The sequence below is a fragment of the Notamacropus eugenii genome, chromosome 4 (assembly GCF_028372415.1).
Source record: "Notamacropus eugenii isolate mMacEug1 chromosome 4, mMacEug1.pri_v2, whole genome shotgun sequence".
NCBI classification, from domain to species: Eukaryota; Metazoa; Chordata; class Mammalia; order Diprotodontia; family Macropodidae; genus Notamacropus; species Notamacropus eugenii.
The window spans coordinates 59213602-59238037 of record NC_092875.1 but is presented as its reverse complement, the minus strand read 5'-3'; the positions used below and the strand labels follow the sequence as shown (position 1 = coordinate 59238037).

Sequence of the window (24436 nt, the reverse complement as noted above, 5' to 3'; positions counted from 1 at the left end):
CAACACCTATGTTTTACAGATGAGAAAACTGAAGAGATTAAATAACTGAACGCCTGTCTTCTGCCTTCAATACTCTTTCAAAACAATTGACAGGAATAGGAACAAAGATAGATGATGTGGGTAGGAACCAAGAACTGTAGGTGGGAATTGCAGAGAGGCAGATTTAGCTTGGATGTAAGGAACAGCTTCTTAACAATGAACATTATTCAAAGGTGGAATGGGATGTCTCCTGAGCTAGTGGGTCTCCCTTTCCTGGAGGTCTTTGAATAAAGCCTGGATGGTCACTTGTTGGAGATGTTGTAGGGAAGATTGCTAGTCAGGTAAGACCAGGTAGCCTCTGAAGGCTCTTCCAGCTCTGAGATTCTGTGATTTTCATTCATTAAGGACCTTGCTGCAGGCTGATGTTGCTTCACTGATTGTGAGTCTTTCAATCGAGTTATTCCTGAACCTTCCTAACTGTGCATCACTTCGATCATATTTCTCCATCTGCTCTATATGGTTTTTGAAAAAGCTAATGTTGCAGGACACTCATGGGGAAAGGTGTCTTACAGAGATGGGAGGAGAAGAGCAGGGCTTGGGCATGTAGGCAGATGAGCTGTCCATTGGTCTGGTTTTACCATCCACTGCCACATTGGAGGAAAGAGAGATCTCCTCATAGTCTACATTGTTCTCATTCTCCTGGAAAGAAAAAAAGCATAGCCTTTCCTTTTCATTCATTCAACCAGCCTTTACTAAGTGCCTACTCTGTGAAAGATGTAAACTCCTTGAAAGTAGGGACAGTTTCATTTTCTTGTGTTTGTCTCACAATGACTAGCAGAGTGCTTGGTGCATAGTAGGTGCTTAGTAAAGGCTAGTTGATCATTAAATCTTTATTGATTATTGATTGTGTGTGTGTTCATCCTTTGGTACCAAATGCCATCAGAGGAATGGTGACTTGACTTGCACTTGACTTTGTTCTGAGTGAGAGAAGGCTGTGCAGGTCACCAGCCTCACTTCTCTTCCAGAGCCATCTGAATCCAGTGACCAGATATTCATCAGGATGACTGGAGATGACCCAGGATGAGGCAATTGGGGTTAAGTGACTTGCCCAAGGTCACACAGCTAGTGAGTGTCAAGTGTCTGAGGTGAGATTTGAACTCAGGTCCTGCTGACTCCTGCACTGGTGCTCTATCCACTGCACCACCTAGCTGCCTCTGATTATTGATTATTATATACCAGACACTGCAGGAGACACTGGGGATAGTAATACAAAAACAAATGACATGTTCTTTGCTGTAAGGCCCACGAAGTGAGCACATTAATAGAAACCAGATAAATAATGATAATGGCTGTCATTTATATATAGCACTTTGAGGTTCACAAAACACTTTATGTGGGTCATGTTATTTGATCCTCATAGCTACCCTAGGATGTAGATGATATTATTTTCCCTATTTTGCAGATGAAGAAACTGAGGCCAGGAGAGGTAAGGTGATTTACTCAGTGATTCACATAGCTAGTACATGTAGGATTCAAATTCAGGTCTTCCTGACTCCAAGTCCACAGTAAAACTCAGCTGAGAAGGCAGGAACCTGAGACCAGAACTTACCAATGAAACAAATCTAAAAGGAGTTTTGTATGTAAGGCAACTAAGGCACGGATCATAAGACTCTGGAACATAGAACAGCAGGGTTTTAGAATTCAAAGCCAGAGAAACCTTTAATCTGAGTCTTAGAGTCAAATGAATGCAGATGATAGGATCTGAGGGTCCTGGTTAGCTCATGAACAAGTGCTTATTAAGTTCTTTCTGTATACCAGATGCTGTGCTAAGCATTAGGGATAACAAAAAAAAGGCAAAAATACAACTTCTGCCCTTGAAGAGCTCACGTCCTAATGGAATAGACAAACACGAAAATAATTAGGCATCTACCACATGGATACAGGGAAGATGTGAGGTCTCTCAGGATAAGGACTAGGAGGTGTGGGAGGGAGCTGAGTAAGATCTCCTGAAAAAGGTGGCTGAATCTTGAAGGAAGTTGGGGAACTTAAGAAGGGGAGGGTAGAAGGAAGTACATTCCAGATGAACGCACTGAGTTGGGTAAATAGACTATTATGTTCAAGGCTCAACAAGAAGGCCAGTGGATGATAGAGTGAATGGAGGGGAGTACAGTATAAGAAGACTGGAGAGGTAGGAAGGGGTCAGGCTATGAGGGATTTAAATGCTGTGATATCGTATTTTATGGGGCAGCTAGGTGGTGTAGTGGATAGAATGCTGGACCTGGAGGCAGGAAGACCTGAATACAAGTATGGCCTAAGATGTTTACTAGCTGTGTGACCCTGGGCAAATCATTTAACCCTATTTGCCTCAGTTTCCTCACCTATTAAAAATGAGTTGGAGAAGGAAATGGTAAACCCAACCCCAAATGGAGTCATGAAGAGTTGGACATGACTGAAATGACCCAACTAATCTTTGCTAAGAAAACTCCAAAAGGAGTCAGGAAGAGTTAGACATGACTGAAATGACACAACAACATCTTATATTATATCCTGGAGGTAAGAGGGAGTCACCAAAGTTTATTGACTATGGGGTGACAAGGTCAGTCCCATGTTTTAGGAGAATCACTTTGGCAATGAGTGAAGGATGGTTTGGAGCAGGGAGAGAGATGAAGCAGGGAGACCAATTAGAAAGCAAGGTCATGGACTGAAGCACTTCTATGTAAGATATGATTATGATTTTAGCTAAAATAAAAAGAATAGCTATCAAAACTTTAAAATATTGATTTGAAGTTTTGGGAGTGAATCCTCCTAAGAAGCTTTTCATATTAGCATGTCTTCTGAAATTGGGGTTAACGACAATGGGGCTGCCATTCCTCAATAGACTTGTGCATGATTCACCTCTACAAGAAGGTAAATGAGTTGAAAATAAATGAGTTGAAACAGTAGTACATTGCAGTATCCAAGGAGAGAATACTTGGAAATTGATTACTAGATTCCTTTCACTCCTCAAAAAAGAAGAGGTAGGAAAAGAGCTCAAAACTCTTCTTTGATGGAAGAGATTTTCTAAAGATGTCATGAGTCATGGGTTTGAGGGGAAGTTGACATCTGCAAATTGAGAGAAGGTTGGATATGAATCAGTGCAGGAACTTCAGAATAGTAAGTTAGGATGTTCTTCAGAAGAGCTACCACACCTGTCTGGAGAGAAACTGTTGGAGCCCTGAATTGGAGGACATACATTGACAATATTAAGGCAGTGGCTGGTGACTGATAGAGAGAAACACCAGAAACCAATGTAAAGTGACCTGCGTTTGATCCAAAATCAAAGAACCCTGATATCACAATTTTGGAGTATTTGCAAAAACCAGAGAAATGTTCAACAGGGCAGAATCCATAGTGATGACATATTTCAGCATGAAGAAAAGAAACCCTCCCAGTTAGTGCTGCATGTGGATGACTTGTCCAGAGGTTAATAATGAAGACAATGAAGACAAGAGTTGGTGTTATCAAACTATTCCCAGTAAGCTCTGGGCTGCTCAATGACAGGGAAGCACAAGTATTTATCACTGGACTTGAGAGAGCAAAACAGCAGATTAGGTATGGTGAACTGCTATAGATAGTGGAATTATCTAGGGGAAAACTTGACTGCATTGAGAGAGGACTACAAGAGAGAAAAATAACTTCCAAATCTTCTATTTGATGGGAAAAGACTAGACTCTGAAAACTACATGTCAGTGAGCTTGACTTCAAAATCTGGTAAAATTCTAGGATGCTGTTGAAATATGGCTAATGAATATCTAAAAAATATAGCAGTGATCTTAAAGAATAAATATGACTTCATCAAGAACAAGTCATGATGACAGTAAGGGAGGAGATGCCCATGGATTAACTAAACCAATTCTGCCATATGAATGTAATGGAATATTATTGGGTCATTCAAAATGGTGGAAAGGTACAACCTCAGAGAAATGTGGGAATTCTCATATTAACTGATGCAGAGGGAAGTGAGAAGAAACAGGAGAACAATTTATACAATAATAACAATATTGTAAAGACAAACAACTTCAAATAACTTATGAACTCAAATCAACTAAGTGATTAATCATGATTCCAGCATGCAATCCACATCTGGACAGAAAGTAGATGTTGGATGCAGGGTGCAGAATTAGACTTTTTTTTTTTTTGCACACAACCAATGCAGGAATGAATCTATTTTTCTTAGCCATGCATATTTGTTACAAGGTTGGTTTTTATTGTTTTTTTTTCTCATTAGGTAAGATCTCCTGAAAAAAGGTGGGGGTGGAGGGAGAGAAAATTTATTGTTCAGTCATTTTCAGTTGTGTCCGATTCTTCATGACCCCATTTGGAATTTTCTTGGCAAAGTTACTGGAGTGATTTGCCATTTCCTTCTCCAGTTCATTTTACAGATGAGGAGACTGAGGCAAACAGGGTTAAGTGACTTTCCTAGGGTCATACAGCTAGTATTTGAGGCCAGATTTGAACTCGGGAAGATGAGTTTTCCTGACTCTAGGCCCAGCACTCTATCCACTATGGCACCTAGCTGTCCCATGAAGAAAAATAGAATTTTATTAATTGAAAAAAATTAAGCTAAAAAAAAAACAACCCAGAAAAAGTCCTTGGACAGGACCATTAAACTGATTCAACAAGAGAATTCTATAGAGAACTTTTGGTCCAGATGTAGTTTTTACTTGTATTTTATCAAAGTTTTTGATGAAGTATTTCATGTTATCCTTGGGAACAAGATGGAGAGATGTGGGCTAGACTATGGTAAAATTAGATGGATTCAGAGCTGGTTGAAGGGGTGGGAAACCTGCAGCCTCGAGGCCACATGTGGCTGTCTAGGTCCTCAAGTGCATTTTTTTGACAGAATTCAAACTTCACAGAACAAATCTCCTTCATGAAAGGATTTGGTCTGTAAAACTTGGACTCAGCAAAAGGCTGCACTCAAGGACCTAGAAGGCTGTGTGTGGCCTCAAGGCTGCAGGTTCCCCTCCCCTGGGCTAGACTCAAAGAAATTAATCAAAGAATTTAATGTTTTCATACCAACTTGGAAGGATTCCAGTTGAATGGCTCAGGGATCTGCACTTGGTCCTTTGCTGTTGAGCAGTTTACTCAATAATTTGAAAGAAATAAAAATTTATCATATTTGAAGCTGACCCAAAGCTGGGAAGGAGAGTTATGGCCCTATATGAGAGAGTCAGCTTTTAAAGGGTTCTTGGCAGGCTGAAATTAGGCTGAATCTCATTGAGGTGTCATTTAATAGGAATAAATGGAAAGTCTTGGGTTTGAGGAATAAACTTTACAGTCAGTCAGTGGATAATCATTCACTGAAAACTTCCTAGGAGCCAGGAAATGTGCTAAGCACTGAGCATACAAAGAAAGGTAAAAAATGGTCCCTGACCTCAAGGAGCTCACATTCTAATGAAGGAGGAAAATTTATAAATAATTAGGTACATTCAAGTTGTATAGTATAGATGGAAGGTAATGTCAGAAGGGAAGAGACAGGCATCTTAAGGAATAAGGAAGGGCCTCCTGCAGAAGGTGGGCTTTGAGCTGAGTTTGAAGGAAGTCAAGGAATCCAGGAGGTGTAGGGGTGAGGAGGGAGGGCGTTTCAGGCACAAAGATGGCATACCTTTATTCAAAAGTACAGAGACAGGAGATGCAGTATTAAGTTCTAGGTACATCAAGAAAGCTAGTGCAGCTAGATTGTGGAATGTGTGGAAGGGAGAAGAGTGTAAGAAGACTGGAAAGGTAAGAAGAGACAGATTATGAAGGACCTTGAATGCCAAACTGAGGATTTTATACTTGACTCTGGAGATAATAGGGAGCCGCTGGTGTTTACTAACTTAGGGGTGACATACGGTCAGACCTACATTTTGGGAAAATCATTTTGGCACCTGAGGGGAGGATGGATTGGAGTGGGGAAAGACTTGAGGCAGAGAGACCAACCACGAGGCCACTGTAGTAGTCCAGGTGTGAGATGAAGAGGGCATGAACCAGGGTGAGTGGAAAGAAGGAGAAGTATACAAGAGATGTGGTAGAATCAATATTGGCAATAGATTGGATGAATGAGGTGAGTAAAGTGAGGAACTGAATATGGCAAGGAGGTTATGTCCTGGGTGATTGAAGGGAAGGTGGTACCCTCAATAGTAATAGAAAAATTCAAAAGAATGGAGGATTTGGAAGGAAAATAGTAAGTTCTGTTTTGGACATACTAAACTTGGGATGCTTATGAGATATCCAATATGAGATGTCCAAGTGGATACAGCACTGGGCTAGGAATCAGAAAGACTCATCTTCATGAGTTCAAATCTGGCCTCACACTCTTACTAGCTGTCTGACCTTGGGCAAATCTCTTAACCATTTGCCTCAGTTCTTTCACCTGTAAAATGAATAGGAGAAGGAAATGGCAAGCCATTCTAATAGCTTTGCCAAGAAAACTCCAAATGGGATCATGAAGAATCATACATGACTGAAATGACCAAACAACAATGAAAGAAATAATTATTTACTAATCAATAATTTGGGGAGATCCAGAGTTTCCCCCTTTTTTATAAAGTCCTGAGTCTAAAAGTTCATTCTCTTGAAGGACAATGCTTATCATGAGGTTGGACTCTTTTTATTCAGACCCACCTAGGTGGGGTAGCCACTGTGTTCTGCTCAGGCTTCGGTGAGCGTAAATTCTTTGAATTCATTGCCCACATCCACATCCTCATTCAGAAGTGGATGACATAATCAAAATTCAGGTCCAGTTCCTTATTGTAATATTCATTCTCTCATTATTTGTTAACCAGTCAGAGTCAATTGCTTTCCTTTTGAACATTCCTCTTCCAAAAGGACATATAAGCCATCAACCTGCCACCATGATGGTCTTTGGTTTAAGAGAGAGGTGGCCAAATGACCAGCCTTTTATTAAAAATGCTGGCATTATTAAATAATTAAATTACCCAGAAATTATGTCTCTCAAATCTTTTTAATTGCCACAACAATAAGAATTATTCCACCTAGGTTCACAGAACCCTAGAATTCATGAAATCCAGAATTATAGAGGTAGTTAAGTGTGACAGAGGATGGTGTATTGGACTTGGAGTCAGGAAGGTCTGATTTCAAGTCCTGCTATCCCTTCAATCACCCAAGCTCATAGTCATTTACTTGCTGTGTGACCCTGGGCAAGTCATTTAACCTCTCTCAGCTTTATTTTTCTTATCTGTAAAATAGAAACAACACTAGCACCAAGCTTCCAAGAATGTTGTGGCTATCAAATGACATGTCACATGTTGAATGCTTTGCAAACGTGAAAGCACTGTGTAAATGTTAGTTATCATTATTATAGAACCCTATATTAGTCACCTAGATTAATCCTTGTGTATGGTTGCTTCTCCTACATATATTTGGAGGTGGCCGGCAGAATTGGAACACGTGGCCAGATCTGTATGGAGTCCTTCCTGAGGCTATCTTCAGATATCTGGCCAGGAAATGGAGTAATTCACTATGAATCTCATTCTACTTGGAGGCTATTACTCATGCTTCTGGCTTCTGGGAAGGGAGAGCCCTGACCAGGTTCATCTATCTGCCAGTCAGGTGGCAGAGTTTCCCTGCAAAGACCCTCCACCCAGAGCCCTCTCCTCCTCACCTGGCCACATGGCTGAGTTAGCAGTTCCTCGTGGGGAAGGAAGAGATTTTTCTGGTAGAAGTTCACCAGTTCCACTAACGTTGAGTGGACGCCCTTTTCTCCAGGGATTGCCAAGTAGCCATTATCCAAAAGTTGGATCATGAAGTGGCGGCAGCAGTCCCTGGCTCTGAAGGGAAGAGATCATGGATCAAGTAAAGTTGCTCTGTGGGAAGGGTAATCAGGGTGAGTGTAGTTATCTCAGAACTCAGAGTTGGGGATAGGAATGGAAACTAGTCTCTCCTGAATCCAAATCTGAGAGATAAGAGAGGACTGGTCCTCTTTCCCCAAGAGAATGTGTCAGTCATCATGCCTCAGTTCTTGATCACAGATCAGGCATCACTCTATGTGGGTGACAAGGGAAAAGATAAAGTCAGGAAGGAGAGGATCAAGGGAAAAGGGGGGAAAGTAGGAAAAAGGTTTGGAAAGGCAAATTTCCTAATGAAAAAGTGTGTTTTATTAATTAATCAAAATCAGTGACAGCTGCCTGAATCAGAATGAAGCTCTTTATTTTTTTAATAATTCCTACAGGGCTGGACCTGGGCATCATTCCTACGGAGAAGGGCTTTTCTGAAACAATTATCAGCAGAAACTCCAGGGAAAACAAGGCTGTCAAGTACTTGCATATACCTAATTCTTACCATGCACTAAAGCAAATCCCTGGAGAAGGAAATGGCAAATCACTCCAGTATCTCTGCCAAGAAAACCCTAGATGGGATCATGAAGAGTTGGACAGAACTGAAATGATGCAACGTAAAATGCTCCATTAGCTATCCCTGTAACCTTATAAACCAAAATCTCCTTCTCTCGCTACCAATCTTCTATAGATAATGCCACTCTATTATTAGACCATAAGCTTCCCTACCTCCTGACAGAGAGGTGATACAATGGGGGCGCAGAACGGGGGGGAGTAGTTTTTGCAGCAATTTCTTTTGCTTGACTTTGCATATTTATTACAAGGATTTTGTTTTTGTTTTTAAATGGGAAAGGGAGAGAACGTAGTTGAAAAGAATAAAATTAACTTGAAAAGCCCCCACAAAAAATCCAAACCCAAATAAACAAAACCGAAAGTTACTAGAGGACAGGTTCTGTTTTTGCGTTTGTATCTGTATTTTTGGCACTTAGCACAGAACTTGGCTTGTAGTAATTGTTTAAATCCTCATTACATTCAAAATTTTGTCCAAGTCTTTAATTGGAATTCCTTGTGTTAAAGAATTCCCTGGAGAAATGTCCCATGCTCTTTCTGTGGCAGGGACTCAGAGAATTTTCATTCAGGACAGTGAGCTTTCTCACTTGAAGAGAAGACTCTCTCTCTCTGTATAATATCTCTATCTCTATCTCTATATCTATATCTCTATATCTATATCTCTATATCTCTATCTCTATCTCTATATCTCTATCTCTATATATATTCTAGGCACTGTGATAAGCATTTTAGTAATATGATCTCACTTGATCCTTAAGGTAAAGAGAGTAACCTCCAGCCAACTTCAAATCCTCTATTGCTGTTTGAGACCATGCTGGGGATAGACTTTCCCTCTGAGAGAGAAAACTTGATTTTTCTTTCCCGGTTCCTTTGTTTTATTTAGTTATATTTAAGACTTTTGCAAGCACTAAGACAGGCAGAAATCTGGGAGAGAGAGATTATGTCTGTCTGTTAAATGGTAGAACCATGTATTTGGAGAGGAGAATAATCTCTATAGGCATGGACCCTCAGGGAAGAAGGCTAATTTCAATTAATCAACGAATAAACATTTATTGAGCACCTACTATGTGCTAGGCACTATGCTAAGAGCTGGGAATACAAAAAGAGGCATAATTTCCGCATTGTTTAAAAAAGTGGGCTATACGAACTTTGGTGTGACTTTCTTCACTTAAACAGGTCCAGACGTTTATACAGTTTATTTAAAGTTTTAACTTCATAACCAATTCAGACTAAGCACTCTTATATGCAAATATGAGAAATTAGAAAGAATTTGTTTCTGTCCCACCCTCTCCCCTGCCCCTTTGTTAGGAGAAAATGTCAAACTCAGCCTTTCTTGTATTATATATTAGTAAGGACAGATAAGAGGTGCAGTGGATAGAGCACTGGATTTGGAATCTACAAGACTCATCTTCCTGAGTTCAAATCTAGCCTCAGACACTTACTAGCTATGGGATTCTGAGCAAGTCACTTAAGCCTATTCGCCTCCGTTCCTCACTTGTAAAATGAGTTGGAGAAAAGAAATGGCAAATCACTCCAGTATCTTTACCAAGAAAACCCAAATGAGGTACACGACTAAAAATGATTGAAAATATTGCAGGATCAGAGATCATAAACTGAAAGCTGGAAAAGGTCTTAGAAGTCATTTAGTAGTCCAACTTCCTCATTTTACAAATGGGGAAACTGAGGCCCATAGGGATTAATGGCTTTGCCACCATCACAAAGATTATAAATGACAGAACAGGGATTTGAATTCAGGTCTTCAGATTCCAGCTAGATACTGTCAGCTTGTTATATATCGCACTGGGTCTGGAAGGGAGGGATCTGCTCCTTCCTGTGCTGTCTACTTACCTGTACGACAGTGTGTAGCCCACATGGCTCTGGCTTGCTCGTACTAGGAAACATCCCAGAGGTTTCTCCTGCAGCAAACTTTCAGCAGCTCTAGAACAATATATACAAGCCTGAAATGATGCCATGGCAGATCTCAGGACTCAATCAACCTTTGTCTACTTGTTTAAAGAGACCACCTCTCATCTCCCAACTCTGGGAAAGTTTCTGCACCTCTGCCAAGCCCAGCACCCTCCTCAAACGCTCAGACTTCCTCCCTCCATTAAAAAAAATCTTCTAAACTTTGGTTTTTTCCAAACCCCTCTTCCCACTCCCATTCCAAGGCTCTCTCATCTCTAAATTACAGAGATAGATGGTCATCAGAGGTCATCTAGTTCAACCCCTGCCAATGCTGGCATCTCCTACTCATCATGCAAAAAAACTGATCAAATAGCCTCTGTTAAAAGAACTCTGCTGACAGAGCACTCACTACCTCATTGAATTGCTGGGGAGTTTTAATTGTTAGGAAGTTCTTTGATCAGACAAATGTCAATCTGCAACTTCCCTTATGGATGTGCTCACAGAAACAGCCTAATTTGGAGTTAGTTAATTAGCTTATTTCCTCTTCTTTAGGCTAAGTATGCCCCCATTGCCTTAGGCTGGGTAATGATCTGACAGGCATCTGGGGGTCTCCTTCCAGCTTTGAGACTTTATGTATATAACATTCTATAGCAGTTGCTGGTTTAATGATCCTAAGACTCAGTAGTCATCTCTTATGATTATAAAACTTTTTAGTACACATTTTGGAATAGGACAGGACAGGACTGGACCACTCTCTGTTCAAGTGAATGTGCAGGAGGATGCCTACATGATGTAAAGTTGAGGCATTTTGAAAGGTCTGCTGTTCAAAAGTATCTCTTATCATTGGGCTATCATGGTACCTAGAATTCCATTATTAGCGCTTCTGGTTATGGCATTCCATGCCATTATTGAAATGTATACTTGTGGCTTCTGAGAGAGGGACACTTAGCAGGGTGTTAATTTATTAGGTTAGACTTTCCAGGGGACAGGGTTCTAAGGTCATTGGTATTGATGTGAGTGACAGGAAAGAGGAAGGTCCAGTGTGTGGAAATTTGCTTAGGAAAGTGTGTCTGAATAGAGATTATAAGGGAGAAATGATGCTGAAGGAGATTTACAGAGAATTATCTGATGACTGTACTGTGTGGTGACATATAATGCCTACTTCAGCTAACCCTAGAGGCTTTGTGGTTTCCCTTTCCTTTCAAAGGGGACCAGTGACATCAAGGGTGATGTCTTGAGTTTTGAGTGAATTGGATTTAAGTGAGGCAGAATTTTACAAAGTCATCAGCCTCCCTCTCTCTTCCAGAGTCATCAAAGTTCAGTGGCAGTGTGATCGGCAGTGGCTTGGATGCAGTGGATGACTTTGGTGTCCTTGATTCCTGACCAAGCTCTAAGTACTGCAATGGCTCTTGTGTGACCATTGGAATCAATTGTTCTCATCTGTTCTCATCTGCCCATTTCACAAGAATGACCCCTTGGTCATCCTCAACCTGGTTTAGCTGTCTGTTGAGATGGTTTACCAGGGTGTGGCCACTGTACTTGCTATGGTTTCTTGGAGCCATAGGTAAGAGTTGGGTGATAGGTTGGACACCAAAGGTAGAGAGCAGTCCTCAAAAGGGCTTGTCAAGTCTTAACACTAGAGGCGCCAGTCCTCCCTGAATACCCCATACACTCCTCTAGAGGTTTTAACCCCTAGGTAGCTCCCACTGGCTAAAGTTCAGTGATTCCCTTTATGGAGATTTAAACAGCTAAGTTTCACAATGCAGAGAGCAGTAGGCTTGGAGTAAAAAGGGCTTGAGTTTAAATCCTGCTTCAGTTACTTACCAGTCTTGGGATGCTTTGGCAAGTCAATTAACTTCTCTGTGTCTCAGTTTCCTCCTCTGCAAAATGGGGATAATAATAGCATTTACCCCACAGGCTCGTTGTGAGGGTCAAATAATAATGATGACAGTAACAATAAAACTTTACACTTAGAAAGCACTTTCTATATATTAACTCATTTGAGTCTCCCAACAACCTTGTAGTGATGTTATTATTTATAGATGGTGAAACTGAGGCACACAGAGTTTAAGTGACTTTCATCAGACCACTCAATTAGTAAGTTCTGAGGCAGGATTTGAATTCAGGGCTTCCTGACTCCAACTCCTGTGTTCCTTTTTATATGTAAGCACGTTGAAAACCTTAAAGTGCTATGGAAATACTAGCTATTATCATTATTAATAATAATTCTTCCTGAGTCTCTGTTCTATGCATGGAAAGGGAGAAGTTCAAGCTAGAAGAGACTTGGAGCTGGGAGTAACATAGCCAACAGGTGGCCAGCAGCTTCTCCTGCCTTCCTCCACATATGACAGTATCATCCATTGCTAGGGCTGAGAGATGTATCGCTTTGTCACTACACAGAGATTGTGAAGTCTTCTCTCTAATATCTTGGCTATGGGTACCTAGAGTTCCCAGCTGCCTGACTCTGACTCTGGGCAAGATGGAGAGGATCTTTTGCTTGCCCCACTCTGCTGATACAAGGGGGAGGTAAACTCACTCTCTGGAAATGGCTCCATGATACCATATGGGGATCTCATCTTGCATCAGCCAGCTGTCCTCAGTTTCTTCAAAACAGTCCAGATGAGAGGAAAGTGATGGCGTCTGCATTTTGTCTTCTGTGTTCTCTCTCTATGGGCCACCTATTAGAAGGGCAGTGAAAATTAGTCTTATCAACTCAGCTCCAGGCTCCCTTCCTGCCACTGGCTATGTTCCCTTCTGGGCTCGAGTCTTTTGGAGGCACTGGTGAATATATAAATACTGACCCCAGGGTTCTGGGAATATAAAATTACAAACTGTTTTTTGTTCATGCATTCAATCAACAGACATGTGATGAAGGGCCCAGCATATTTATGATTCTGTGGGAAAAACCAAGCTAAATGAATCATGATCCCTGCAGTCATGGAGCTCATATTTTGTTAAGTTACACAGTGTTGTGTTATTAAGGGGTTTGCCTGTTTGATAAAGAAGAAGTGGCAAGTGAATGAAGAGCCTTTGGCCCAGAACCGAAGCCACTGAGTTCCACACATCAGCTTCTCACAAAATACTCTTTGGCTTGGTTTCTCAATGAGGACAGTGCCTGGCACAAAGTGAGTGTTTCTTAAATGCTTATTGATGGACTGACATCAGAAGTTAGCTTGCATTCAGGTCTCAACAAAAAGGTAAAAGGGTCTTCAACTCCCATGAAAGCACTCAAGTTAACAAAACATTCAATAGAGAACAGACTTGATTTAATTCAACAGAAACACAAAACAGACAGGACTTATGCCTGAGTCCATAAATCATCAAAACAACCTCTTTTCTTTTCTTAGTGGGGCTTGCCTTTCCCCAAGGAAGTATATAATCCCCTCAACTTTTTATACTAACCTAGGATTGAGGGCCCACTACGAAGGAAAAATACTAAATATTGCTAGATAGTCAAATGTGACCTGTTCAGTGGTGGGCTTGCCAAAAATTGGACCCTTTCTCTCACATATGCACTCACTGAACAATGAAGGGTAAGGCCCAGGTTTCTTTTTTGTTTCTTTGTGGGTCTGGCTCCTTTTTTGGTCCCAAACTCTTCTGTTTAGTCCAAGAGTTTACCATTGTCCATGAACTACTTTTCTTAAGGACATTGGAGGCAGGAATTGGGCATTGCCCAGAGACTCTCTATCTTCCCTCGAGGTGGATTGGTTCAAGCACTTAGTGTTGTCCAGAAACTCCTCCTCAGTATACAGGTGGCTTGGTCCTGGAATTCCTCTACTTGTCCAGCAATTCTGCCAGCTTACACTGGCAATTCACTGTGGCCAGCTCACATGTCTATGGCTTTGGGCCTAGCCCAGCAATTCTCTGTTTCGTCACTGCTATGAGCCACTGTCTTCACTGGGGACATGTGGATTCCTCCTTTCCAGAGAACATGTGTTTCCCTTGGAAAAGCCTAGGGAATCATGGTCAAGTATTTCTGTGAAGTCTCTTTTTTATCAACATCTCCTTTCTCTGGTTCTCCTTTTCTCTTGTTTCCTACCTTTGTCTTTTAAAATTATCATCGCCATCCCCACTGCCACTACTACCACCACCATCATCATCACCACCAAGTCCACCATCACCATCATCATCTAGACTTGACAAATATCAACAAAGGAAAATGTTTCCTTATATACAGAACAGAAAAAAGAGAATTCTACATGACGCTGTGAATCTCTATTACACACAGCTCATTTTTTAAAGCTTATTTATTTAAAAAATAAAGTTTACATTAAATTTATCATGGTAGTTCCAACACTGCCATGCTTGACTGTGTCCTCTTCTGAACTTCTTTTTGCTCTTTTGTGTATGATTTTTATTATTAGTTTCTCTGTCTCTCTGTCTGTTTCTCTGAGTGTCTCTCTCTCCTTCCCATGACTCCCTTTAAAAAAAAAATGAAAGTCCTTGCTTAAAACAAATCAATCAATTAAAGCACCTACTCTGTGCCAGGCACTGGGAGAGAGTACAGAGACTGAAATGATCCCTATTCATAAGGAGCTTACATTCTAATGGAGGAAATGATAAACATATATAAAAATACAGAAAGCACAAAGTAAATACATACCAATGTGTGCAAAGTATTCAAGTGTAAACTTAAGGTCTGTAGTGGCTAAAAGATGAAAGACTGAAAGTTGAAAGCCTTCAAATACCAAACATTCTCCACCCTAAAATGGGTGGGAAGCTTGAATATCTTAATTCCCCAGCTATGCTCTCATTTCATTTCCTGCTCAGCTCATTCTTTTTAAAAACATTTGTCCTATTATATTTTTATTTCATTAAAAATTTCCCAATTACATGTAAAATATTTTAGCATTTATTTACTTAACATTTTTTTAACATTCAAATTTAAAGTTTTGAGTTCCAAATTCTATCTTTCCCTCCCTCCCCCTGAGATATTAAGTAATCAGATATAGGTTATACATGTGCAATTTTGTAAAACTTTCCATATTAGTCATTTTGTACAAGAAGATGCCAATAAAAAAAAATTAAAGAAAGTGGAAATAGCAGGCTTCAGTGTCTATTCAATCAATAGCAGTTTTTTCCCTCTAGAGGCACAGAGTTTGCTTCTTCTTCAGTCCTTTGGGATTATCTTGGATCATTGTATTGTTTAGCATTCATTAAAAAAAATTTTTTTGAGTTCCCAATTCTCCCTTTCCTTCTTACCCTCCCCGCTTCTTTCAGAAGGCAAGCAAGTTGATATCAATTATACATGTGAAATCATGCAAAACATTTCCATATTAGCCATGTTGCAATGGAAAAATAGACTCCCCCCCTTATGCCCCCCAGAAAAATAAAGAAAGTAAAAAAGCATGCTTCAGTCTGTTTTCAGAGTTCATCAGTTTTCTCTCTGGAGCTGGAGAGCATTTTTCATCATAGGTCCTTTGGAGATGTCTTGGATCATTGTCTTCATCAGAATAGCTAAATATTTCACAAATAAACATTGTTACAATGTTGCTGCTCCTGTGTGCAATGATTTTCTGGTTCTACTCACCTCTATATCAATTCACATACATCTTCCTAGTTTTTTTTTGAAACCATCCCCTTTGTCATTTTTTATAGCAAAATAGTATTCCATCACAATTACATATCACAATTTGTTCATCAGTTCCCCAAGTGATGAGTATTCCCTCAATTTCCAATTCTTTTCCATCACAAAAGAGCTGCTATAAATATTTTTGCACTAATAGATTTGATGGGGTTCCCACTCTGGGAGCCTCCTTGAGCTCCCCTTGAATCTTCCCACTTAATCTGGCCTTACTTACTCAAACCTAATCTTCCCATTTGTTCTGGCAGTCTCTGGAAGTCCAAGGGTTTTTCATGAACATTTTGCTCAAGTCTCTGTTGCATCCCCCACCCTTGATCCCATCAAAACCCCATTCCCCAGACAGCTGACCACTCCCATCAAGATCTGTATTCATTCCCATACTGCCCCTATCAAGATCTCTGGATTGCCCCACCTACTTCGCACCCAAACCCTCCATAGTCTAATATCTCCTGATAGTTTCCAGACTTTGACCCTCCTTGGATTCCCTCCTTGGACTTCTCCTCAAGACCCTTCCTAAACCCCTCCTCCCATCACCCTGGACTACCAGACCACCCCCCCAGATCCCTCTGATAGTCTTTTCTGTATTTAGTTCCATTTTGCCTCCATGAAGGTGCTCAGATGCAATCCAGCTCAGACTCTGTCTAGCTGAGATTCTATCTGGCCCACTTGTGAATACAAGCATCACAAATGCTTAGGCTCCTTAAGAGCCACCCCAATTTGGTGAATCTTTAATGAACTTTGTTTTGTTTGGCTTTAAGAAGGCTTGAGTCGAATTCATTTGAGCATGACCTGGACTGTCAGTATTTGGGGTCCCCATCACCCCTCAACCTCTTCATTTATGGTTCCCTGACCGGGAAAAGCTGCTAATCTCAAGTTCTTTTGCTAAAACTGGAAGGTAAGTAAGCCTCTCCCTTTCCCTATCCCCTTCTCACTCTCCAAGCACCTTGGAAGCAGATTTTCCAACCTGGCTTCAGGTCCCAGTATCAGGCAAAGTCTCTGAATTTCCTGGGCTCGAAGGAGTTAGAGACTCAGGTTGTCAGTCCAGTGGTTGTGTTTGAGGCAGTGGGTGATGGACTAGAGAATAATGATTTTCCCAATGATGAGTTTCCTGAGGAAGGGAAGACATGATGAAGTCCAAAAATGGTGTAGCTGGGGGTAATAGGAAGCCACTAGAATTGGTTAAATAGGAGAGTCATATGGTCATATCAACACTGAAGGAAAAGTATTTTGGCCCCTGTGTGTAGCATGGACTACCATGAGGAATAGTGACAAGCACAGTCACACGATTAAAGTTAAGCAAAACAGATCCATGCAATGGTCATGTCTAAAAATTTGCTTCTTTTTGTACTTCTAGTCCATTACCCATCTCCCAAGGGGCAAGAAACATGCTTCCTCATCTGTCTTCTGAAGTTCTGTTTGGTTATTGTATATACCAGAGATCTCAAGGCAAGTACTCTATATAAGTAGAAGCAAGGTACCATAAGAGAGAGATAGGAAGTGGCATGTGCCAAGTAAGCCACTGCTTCCAACTCCCCTTACTCATTCGTGGAAATGGCTTAGGATTTCGAGTTCGAAAGTCCCAGGGATAGTAGGACCTTTCAAACCACTTGTTCTGCTTCCAACCTGGTCCCTCCTGCAGCCAACAATGAGAGAAGCAAAACCCTGCAGAGAATGGACTCACTATCTTCAATACAACCTGCACCAACCACTGACTAACTGATCAACTTCCACTGATCGTCAGGAAAAGTTCAGGAGCCTGAGAAGAAATAGCACCCCCAAGACCACCAGCCCTATTTCCAGATTACCCCCTTCAGGGGAGCAACTCCTTTGGAGAAGAGCAAAACCATTCCTGTCATAATTTCTGAACAACTGCAACCTATAGGGCACGAAGCAACAAAGCTCTGGGAGAGACAGGAAGCAGCAGGTGCCAGTCAGGTCAAATTATCACCTCCCTTCACACCCTGATGGAAACAGTCCAGAACCTTGAGTATCTCCTGGTAGTCATCATCATCTAGGGAAGCAACTATTAGAGCCTCCTCATCTACCACAGCTACTGAAGACCTAGAAAGAAAGTTCTTAAACACAAAGTCATTGACACTGTCAAATAGCTGAATGTCAGAAATGGATATGGCTTTATCTGCAGAAATAATATTAAAGAAGATTCATTCCCATAGGCTTTGCTGCTGCTGTACCCTAAGGACTAGGGGGTCTTTCCATCTGATTTGCAGCTGAAACCTGTATGTATTGCCTTTCCTTATGAGACTATAAACTCCTTGAGAGCAGGAACCATTTTGCTTTTCTATTAGTATCCTTAGTTATTTGCATTTAGTAAAGAGCTTAAGAAATGTTTATTAATTCATTCATTCAGGTCTTTCACAGTTTTACTTTACATTATTATAGTCAACATTTAATTGTTCTTCTGGTTCTGCTTACTTCACTTCGCATCAGTTCAGAGATGTCCCAGATATCTATCTCTGAATTAATATTCTTTTTGTCGTTTCTTATGGCACTATAATATTCCATTATATTCATATACCACAATTTGTTCAGCTATTTCATAATTGGTGGATACCTCCTCAATTTATAAGCCTTTGCCATAACAAAAAGTGTTGATATTAATTAAATATATGGATGTTTCTTTGATTTCTCTGGGTATAGGCCTAGTATTGTTATCACCGGATCAAAGGGTATGCACAGATTGATGACTTCAGGGATATAATTCCACCCTCACTGCATCAATGTGCCCCTTTCTCCAAAGCCCATTTGACTATTGCTACTTTCCTTTCTTGTCTTCTTTGCTACATGTGAAGTTGAACCTCAGGATTGTCTTGGTCTGTATTTTCAGATCTCCCTTATAAAAGCCAAATCTAAGGGCATAACTCAGGTATATGACTATTTGTGATTCAATCAGTCATCTTCAAATGTGGGGTTACTGGATTTGTTTATATTGTCAAAAGAGACAGCATCAATATCAGGATGAAGGCTTTACCTTTTAACCCTGTAAAATGAATTACAAGGAGATAATCTTGGATTCTTGCTGGGCTTACACTCTACACAAATTGGAAGATGAAAAGTCCATAAGAGGAATGCACATGAGATCAGAGGAAGAGGGAGATCCCTTCTCCATGGAGCAATCAAGAAAAGCTTCATGAAAGAAATAGCTAGCTACCTCTTGAGGACACAAAGAGTACAGAATGGGAAGAGGGCATTCTGGGCAGAAGGATTTTGGAACGGAGGCACTGAGGCAGGTAGTAGTACCTCAGTCTCATCTTTCCAATTAAACAGAGAACTTTTTAAGGTCAACAGAGTCTTCTCATACTCCAGCTCTCTTTCCATTCCCTTCTCAACTAGGAAAACAATAGGTATTTCACTAGCAGGGACCCATTGACTTGGCTTAAGGTGACGAAGGGATAAAAAAAAATACAACTAATATCTCTTCTACTTGGAGAGGGGGTGGTTGAGGTTCTAGACAAGATCAAAATCTAGGCTGACAAAAATAGTCTAGATAGAATAAATAAAGACTTATTTCTTTGAAATTCTAGATAGGAGAACTCTGGGATTCTATATTTCTTACATATATGAATGAATTTTTATTGAATGAATGAATATTTATTGAACTGAATTGAAACTTGAAGAGGTGAGATCTACAAGCTGTTTTTTAGCGTACTGCAGGACACCTTCCTGGCTGGAGTGGGGAGGGGACATTGACCTGAGAAGCAATGCTGCTCTTCAGAATAGGGCATCACCTAAGAGAACTTCATAGAAGCATGGAACATCACAGTTGAAAGAAGACTCAGAGATCATTCAGCCTAGTTTCTAGAGGAAGAAGAATTTCATCTATAATTGTTCTTAAGGGGTCATCTACCCTCTACTTGAAGACCTCCAAGTGATCAGAGAACTCACTCAGCTGAGGTGAAGTAGAAGACCAGATCATGGGACTGAAGGAGACTGAAGAACTAAGAGTTTAGGAAACTTGAAGAGGTATCAACATGAATGTTGAATTCCCCAATAAATGGACAGCAGTTGAGGAGGCAAAGGAGATGGTAAGTTAGGTTCTAAATTCCTTGAGAAAAGAATGATCTAGACTCAGTAGGCAGCAGCCACCATAATATGAATTGGGTGATAGCAAGAGAAGATGCTGAGTGATGGTGGTAAAGGTAGAGTATGGAAGTGGTAACAGGTAGCAAGGAATATTCCAACATCTCTTCTGGGATGAGTGTTGGGGTTGGTGTGTGGAGGTGTGAGTGAAGGTATAGCTAGAGGTAGAGAGGATGGTTAAGGATGCAGTCATCTGGGAAAAGCTAGGTCTCTGTGGGTTTTAGAAGGTGATATTAGAAACATGAAAGAAAAAGGAAAATGAATGGAAGTTTGTTAGTTATAGAACAGGAATTCCAAAGGGCCCAAGGAAGCAACAGCCAGAGATACAGTAGTACATGGGACGGATGGGGTTGGCTAGAATGGGGACATTGGTGGTTGGGGAGGATGTTTTTCCTTAGGGAGCTGAAACAAAAGGAGAGAAAACAAGTGAAGATGTAGAAGGATTTTTGAGGTGTGAAGTAGGAGAGAAGAGGGAAATAGTAATAAATGTTTTATAAATGGAACTAGTGATAAATATTTTCAGATATTATACTATATTATGTCATAATAATTATAGTAGGAGGTAAAAGTATCTTCTGGGGGGGGGTGAGGTGGCATTGGGGACTTCACATTTGGAATAGTCACTGAGAAGTGTGAGATATAGAAAAATTAAGGAAGAAGAGAAGAGTTGTTGTATAGCAGTGAGGGTCTCATTTTGCTTAGATTACGATTTTGTAATGAATTCAGATGTCATGGTTTTAGGATTTCCTACTTTCCTGGCATTCAGCAGCACAGGAGTAGCAACAGAGAAGGTAGATGGTGAGGGTGATCCAGGTGTTGAGGATTGACAAGGGGTGAATGAAAGAAGTACAAGGCCAAGGGAGACAGGAGCAGAAGGCAATGAATTAGTTATCCTTAAGGACAAGATCGCAAACAGTCCAAAGTAGAAGTGATGGATTAGGAGATCAAGGAGGATGGAGGAAATGCAAGTTATGGTGAAGAGAAGGATTTAGGAGGAGTGAAGCAAAGGGAGAAATGGAAGGTCTGAAAATGATGATCAGAGGGGAATTTCAAGAGTTCAGCTTTAGGAGGTACAGTTATGGGTATAAGCTATAATTATCCTAGGGGTAATGGAAGTATAGTTCTTTTGCCTTTCTTTTATACACACACACACACACACACACACACACACACACACACACACACACACATACACTTAGCACAATGACTGGCACAGAGGAAGAACTTACTAAATGGTGGTTAACCTGACTTGAAGGAAAATTAAAGTTATAGAGGTTGAGGAAGTTAATGAACTGGGAGTTCACAGTATTCAAAGGGACAGCAATGTGTATATTCAGACTTTCAGTAATAATAATTCATATTTACCTAGCAGTTTAAGGTTTATAAAGAGCTTTCTTCCCAATAACTTAATGAGATAGGTCATACAAGTATTCTTCCCATTTCATAGCTGAGAAAACTAAGACTCTGAGGGGTAAAGTCACACAGCTAGTACCTGAGGCAGGATTCAAACCAAGGCTCCATCCACTACACCACACTCAGTATTGTTAAGATAAGTATGAAGGCAAGGTTTAAAGTAAAGGGGGAAACTATAAGCCAGCCACTGAACTCCTGAAGGAAAGAGGCCAATAGATTACAACAGAAAAGGTCGAACTGGGTGATAGAGATGCCAATCCTCATTCCTGAGTGAACTTTAAGGGAAGAGTGTTTGCTGAGTGGTGGTGGCAGAGGGGGGACATAGGAGGGGGCATTGGGAGGGTCCGGGACAGGGCAGTGGGAGATAAGGAGGATGCTGACGCTTCCTCTAAGCCTAGTGTGTTGGTTGGTGTGACAGAAGAAGTCATCTGCTCTGGAGGTAGTAGCCAGGGATGCAGGGTTTCTCATAAGCACAAGACAGTGGAAAGAATAAAGGGAGAGAAAGAGGTCTAGAAAACCCAGTGGGAGGAGAAAGCAAAGAAAAAAGGGACTGGGGAGGGTGAGAGGGATTATAGGGAGACGGAGCAGGGTAGGGGTGCTTCTTTCCCTTTCTTCCCTGTCCCCCACACCTGTTGACTGAATCAGGGGTTTTAGGAATCAGAAGGTGCAAATTAGGTAACCATAGTGGATACTGGGGAAAAACTATGATCAATGCCCTTCACCTTCCAGGGTCCTGGGATGGTGGTGGGAGAGCAGGACTTGTGGGAGCGATTGTTCTCCAAACACCAGGAACCCAGAGGGTGAGTACTTTCTTGTTGTCTGATCCCATCACCCTTAGTCTATGCATGGGAAGTCAGGCTGTTAGGTGGTGCAGTGGAATAGAACACTGGACTTGGAGTAAGGAAGTTATGAGTTCAAATCTGGCCTCAAGGACTTACTAGCTATGATATTCTGGATAAGACAACCTCTCTGTGCCTCCATTACTTCATCTGTAAAAAATGGTGGTAATAATCTATCTCACAGGGTTGTTGTGAGGATCAAATGAGAAAATATTTGTGAAGTGCTTTGCAAACCTTAAAGTGCTATATAAGTACTATTATTGTTTATAGGATCATAGATTTAGAGCCAGGAGGGAATTTAGAAGTCATCTAGTTCAAGTTCACCTCACCTCCCTCGCCACATCTCCACTGTTTTATAGAAGGAAAAATGGTCCGTAGATGTGAGAAAGTTTGCCAAGAGTCCCACGGGCGGTAATTAGTAGAGCTAGGATTTGAACCCAGGTCTTTTGACTTAATCTACTCTAGTACCAGGATTGGCACTGCACTGTTCGTTTCTCTCAACCCCCTCCATATAGTATTTCACATTTTTCATTATTATATTTCCTCTGAGCTAAATTTAATATGATTTTCTTGCTTGTGGAGATCTCTTGGGCTATCGATTCTGTTATCTAACATGGTAGCTATCCCTCCAAGCTTTACATGATTTGCTAACTTGATAAGTGTGACTCTAAACCTTCATCCAAGTCACTAATAAGAATGTTGAATAGAAGGCTAAGGAGAGATATAATAATAATAAGGAGAGATATAATAATACTGATATCTAGAGGAAAGGAAACAAACGTATCAAAAACCTACTACGTACCAGGTATTGTGCTAAACATTTGACAAATAGTATATTATTTGATCTTCGATTGCGTTTATATAGCACTTTACGATTTGCTTTACAGATATTATTTCATTTGTTTTTCACAGCACCTCTGGTAGGTGATGTTATCCCCCTTTTGCGGATAAAGAAACTGAGGCTGAGAGAGATAGAATGACTTGGCCAGGGCTGAATAGCTAGTAAGTGCCTGAGGCAGGATTTGAATTCAAGTGTTCTGGAGTTCAAGTTCACTGTTTTATATATTATGCCACCACGAACCACGGAACACACCACTAGAGACTCCTATTTAGACTAATCATAGTATCATGGATTTAGAACTGGAAGTGACCGAAGAGGTTAGTTAGTCAATTCCTGCCTGCCTCCTGCACCCCTCTCCCCTCCCCCACCAATCAATCCATTGGCCATTATTCTTTGAATTTAATTATTTAACCAATTCTGAATTCACTTAAATTTACCATGGGCCAGCTCAAATCTTTCTGTCCAATCCAATCCAGTCCAATTCAGTTCAACAAGTAGGAAACTAGACTGCATAGATACTCAGACCATATAAAGACAAAATGAAAAACTTTCATCGTTCTCTTATATTCTAACAGAATGGAGAGATAGGGAAATATTCTTGTCTACAAGGGTATCATGAGACACTTGGTGATATTCCTTCCTGAAATTCAGGAATATCATTTATATAGTATTCCACTGGTCTGCTTATCTTGTGATCTTGAGAAAATTTAGTTTGGCATGACTTGTTCTCATTGAACCCAGCTAGGTTTTTTTTTTTTTTTTTGTGATCCTCACTTTCCTTTCTAAATGTTCACAAACCATGCTTTTAATTATACATTCTAGAATTTTGTCAAGAATGGAGATCAAGCTTACCTTCCTATGATCTGAATAAATGCACCTTCTTCTTTAGGAATTTTCAGTTCTTCACATGGGTGACCAACTTCCTAGATGCCACCTCTGATAGTCCAGGTGCTTGCCAATAAGCCAGCACTGAAGACTCAGGGTGGTATGAGTCTTCCCAAGCCCAACTTGGCATCATCTCAAGAAGGTCTAGAGGACCCACATGATGTTTAATCTTTGGCCACTTAAACACTATATTTCAATTTTTTCTAGTTGTGGTAAGTTTTAGTTCAGTTTCAGTTCAGTGTTTGTGCGTCACCGATGGGCAGAACCTAAAACAAGTGTGTTTCCTCCTCTGAATCACAAGGTGATTGCCTGGAGAACAGGTTTTCTGAGGTTCAGGAAGTGAATGAGGACAAAAGATACTGATAAATCTAAATTAAACAAACAGACCAGTTATAATTCGGAGTAAATGGAACAGCAAGCATGGAGATTACGTATGGTTGTAGATGCAGGATCACAAGACAGAAAAAAAGGAACTTCAGAGCACACAATGTATGAGCTGAAG

General features: G+C 40.7%; 1 protein-coding gene across 8 annotated transcripts in view; it reads right to left on the bottom strand.

Moving 5' to 3' along the window:
- HSH2D (hematopoietic SH2 domain containing) overlaps positions 1-24214 on the bottom strand; it is a 28525-nt gene extending 4311 nt beyond the window's left edge. The window contains exons 1-7 of one of the 8 annotated variants that reach the window (XM_072601222.1): positions 23902-24214; positions 16802-16966; positions 14544-15731; positions 12811-12952; positions 10218-10307; positions 7628-7793; positions 550-678 (exon numbers count right to left, since the gene is read on the bottom strand). In XM_072601222.1, the coding sequence (XP_072457323.1) occupies positions 550-678; positions 7628-7793; positions 10218-10307; positions 12811-12920 (495 nt within the window). In that variant the 5' untranslated portion in view covers positions 12921-12952; positions 14544-15731; positions 16802-16966; positions 23902-24214. Of the gene's footprint in view, positions 1-549; positions 679-7627; positions 7794-10217; positions 10308-12098; positions 12155-12810; positions 14515-14543; positions 15732-16801; positions 16967-23901 lie in introns of those variants that run through there. The other 7 variants (XM_072601223.1, XM_072601224.1, XM_072601221.1 and 4 more) reach the window with 7 other exon arrangements.
- Positions 24215-24436: the final 222 nt, after the last annotated feature.